The 3,944-nt window shown below is 37.9% G+C and overlaps 1 protein-coding gene across 1 annotated transcript in view; it reads right to left on the reverse strand.

Moving 5' to 3' along the window:
* Window positions 1-3,944, reverse strand: part of DCHS2 (dachsous cadherin-related 2) — a 239,355-nt gene that overhangs the window by 32,562 nt on the left and 202,849 nt on the right. The window contains exon 16 of the mRNA XM_023513453.1: window positions 1,916-2,029. Coding sequence (XP_023369221.1) covers window positions 1,916-2,029 — 114 coding nt within the window. The remainder of the gene's footprint in view (window positions 1-1,915; window positions 2,030-3,944) is intronic.

Raw genomic sequence — 3,944 nt, forward strand, 5'->3', positions numbered from 1 at the left:
AATTTCTTTCTCCTCCACAATTTCACAGATAGAAGATTTGTTCTTACTGTAGACCTTAGCAACCTCAGCATATGGAATTTTCTCTTTTACTTAAGTCAAAAACATCCAATGTTTCACTTAACTGAAGCATTTCATGGCTTCCCGTTGGCCATAGCTGAGTTGCTAGCATCACTGCTCTTGCATTTTGAAGTCAAATAAGGTTTACTTGAACACAAGCACTGAAATAACCATGACAATTGATTTGATAACTGAGATGGCTGCTAGGTGACTAAGAGGCTGGTAGCACAGTGTCAATGCCCTGGACCAAGAGATGACTCATGTCCCAGGAGGATATGGGATGTGCATATGTGAGATTTCATCACACTACTCAGAGAGTTAGCTATTTAAAACTTACAAACTGTTTTATTTCTGGAACTTCTCATTTACTATTTTTAGACCTCTGTTGACCATCAGTAACTGAATAATGTAGACATGGGTGTCAAGTCTACATGGATTTTTATTTTCTATTGTTTGTTAAACAATTTTATGCACTTTCTCATACCATCTTATGGATATTTCCCAATAAAAAATTTAAATGGATTCAACAGAATTACTTAATCAAAAAATAAAGACGTTTTTGTGGATGATCTATTTAGACTGACGTTTGGTGGATTTTATCTGTATTTTAATGAGAGACTAGAAAACATAAGGCCAGGCCTGGGCCATATTAGAGGAGTAGTAGCAGAAGTAATTGGATAGCCAAGAAACATAGGCAAACTCTGCAACTCTCCTGTCTTCCTCAACAAAGTCCCAGAACCCTCATACACCTGGATTGCAAGGAAGACTTGATGATGTTCAAAATGACCCTGTTGATTATAGGATTCCTGAAATCCCTTAACCCAGTGGTTTCTCAACCTTTTTTTATCTCAAGGTACCCTTGACGTATAGTTAAACTTCCCAACACACTTAAATTATATTGATTTTAAAAAGGTAAGAAAAAGAAGATACTGTGCTTTGAATGTTTTTCAAAAATTATTTAATAATCATCTTTAAAAAGTTTGGTGGCACACCAGTGTGCCACAGCACATGGGTTGAAAATCACTGCCTTATGCCAATGATAGGGTAAGAAGATGAAGACTTCTAACAGGCTATCAGAAAGGTTGAATGACCAAAGGCCGTGTGGGCCCCAAAGTCATAACATCACACAGGCTGAGAGGACATTGACCTCAGAAATTACTTCTTCATAATTCTTCCCATGTACATAGAGTATAGATTAAATAAGGCAGTTGTATGGTAATATAGAAGTTATTGAAAACATTCTCCTTGAGGCATCACAACAAAGCAGGAGATAAATATCTACTACATAGTTGTTAGTCAAAAAAGTATGTTTCAAATAATCAATTGGTATTCATTTAGAGCACAATAATGGTCTTATTAAAGTTAAATTTAATACATGCTGTATTTGGAAGTAATTTCTTTACCACATAGAAAACTTTCCAGCTGTCTTTTTTTGTTGCATTGTTGACATTCAGTGGCGAATTAGAAGAATCTCGGGCAAAAATTCCTTAAGGCTAGATGTGTTCGCTTACTCTCAATTCAAACTCAGTATTAACGATCTCCCAACTATATCTCCAATTTTCCCAAATAGACAGATAAATTATAAGTAGAAACTAATTTAACTTTAAAAATGTAAAGGTCAGGATAGACACTGTCTAATTTGGAAGTATTAAGATAGATAGACTAGTGAAGATACATAAGCAAATAAATAGTTCTTGATTTCCCATAATCTCTCATACGCTTCCACAAAAATCTTCTTGTTTACCTTTTAAATTATTTACTCTTTAAATAATTTCTACTTTTTAAATTTTTCAGGAGTGTTTATTACTAGCAAAATTTAATGGAACAGGAAACTAAAGCTAGGATAGAAAAGGATTACCTGAGTTGGAGCATAGGGAAAAAACACCATCTTCATTTCCATTAAAAATCGAATATTTAATGCTGTCCTGAATTGAGTCAGAAGCGAACGCTTTTATGGTCACAAGAGAAGTACCTGTAAAATTAGGTACACAAGAACTTCATTAGGATAAGAAAGTTTCATGGAAAAACAGAGCAAATATTGAGTATTATTTTCCTAATATACATTCAGTTGGTCATTCATTCAGTGATTACTTATTAAGTGACTTTAACAAGGTGATTCTTATGCTGGTTGCTGGGGACAATGTGGCAAACAAAAAAATCACTATCCTCATGAACAATAAACAAATACTAGACATTAAATAAATATACAGTCAAGGAAATTTCTGATTGTGCCAAGTTCCTGGAAAGAACGAATAAGGTTATGTGGCAGATGGCACTTCTTCTGCAGGGAGACAGACACAACTTCTGAGAAGTACAGGCTCAGTGAAGGATGAGAAGCCACAGGAAGAGGATTCCAGGAGATAGAACAATCACCCACAGGCTGTGGGTCGACAAAGGGCCTGGCGTGGTGAAGAATGTAACCGAAGGACTAGGCAGTGGTTAAGCCAGGGTCAGATTTTATTCTAAGTGCAAATGGACATCATGGAGGCATTTTAAGAAATAGAGTAAAATAACATGATTTAATTTAGAAGATATCATTCTAACTTCTGTGTGGAGAACAGAAAAAACAAGGGTAAAAACAGAACAAAGAGCTTGGCATGGTGGTTTGCATCTGTAATCCTAGCACTCTGGGATGCTGAGGTAAGAGGATCCCTTGGGTACAGGAGTCCAAGACCAGCCTGAGCAAGAGCAAGATATGTCGCTACTAAAAAAAAAAATATTAGCCCAGAGACTTGGTGGGTACCTGAAGCTGAAGTCCCAGCTATCTGAGAGGATGAAGCAGAGGATTGCTTGAACCTAGGAGTTTGATGTTGCTGTGAGCTAGGCTGATGCCCTGGCACTCTAGCCTGGCAACAGAGTGAGACTCTGTCTTAAAAGAAACAAGCAAATAAAAAAAAAAATGGAACAGAGAGGCCAATTAAGATAATACTGCAATAATCTAAGCAGGAGACCACAACCTAGGACTGTGGGAGGGGTAATGGAAAGAAGTGGACAGATTAAAGACATATTTGACACACTGCTCTGAACAATGTGTGTGATGAGAAAGGATGCTATAAGAAAATGAAATATCCCTTCTACCAGCTTCCTGTCCAGTTGTAGGTGAAAGCAACCCAAGGAGAGAGCAACGGAGGACTTAACTGTGTGACATGAATTCATTCAAGAATTGTTCAAATAGGGTAGGAGCAGTCACAAGGTAACTTTAAAGAAGAAATAGAAATTGAGTTACGTGTATAACTTAGAAAAAAAAAACAAAAAAAGGATGTCACTCTAAGTTATGGGGAACAAATTGAAAGAGGAATTAGCAAGGACTGACGGTGGCAGTAAGAAAATGGGTGTACTTAGAAGAGGAACCATACACGGCAGGAGTGAAGGACAACTACATACAAAGGAATGAAAAGCTGTGAACGGAAGGAGAGGTGGGCAAGCACATGGGTGACCTTGGGAACAAGTGGACAAGCATAGTTTATGTCAAGGATCAGCAAGTTTTTTCAGTGAAGAGCCAGATAATAAATACTTCAGGCTTTAGGGTCATAGAGTCTTGTGCAAGCAGGAAAGCAGTCACAGACAATGCAGAAACAACTGAACATGGCTCTGTCCCAATCCAACTTTATTTACAAAAAGTAAGTGGAGGAGCAGATCCTTGCTATAAGAGACAGGAAGGAGTGAAGAGAAAACGGAAATTTCTTGAGCTCGAAATCGACGTACCAAGGAAGATGCTGAGTGCCTTTAAGGCAAGCTGGGTATAGCAGCTGTCTGCGTGGACAGACCTGGGGGATCATTTACAGTACTGGGAGGGGCCTGAAAAATTCATTTAGTCCCAAGTTGGTCCTTTGACGTCTTTATATTACCTTGTGCCCTTTGCTCATCTTCCCTCTGCTTCCACTCCT

The sequence above is a fragment of the Otolemur garnettii genome, unplaced genomic scaffold (assembly GCF_000181295.1).
Source record: "Otolemur garnettii isolate 467f Iridium unplaced genomic scaffold, OtoGar3 scaffold00041, whole genome shotgun sequence".
In the NCBI taxonomy this organism is placed as follows: Eukaryota; Metazoa; Chordata; class Mammalia; order Primates; family Galagidae; genus Otolemur; species Otolemur garnettii.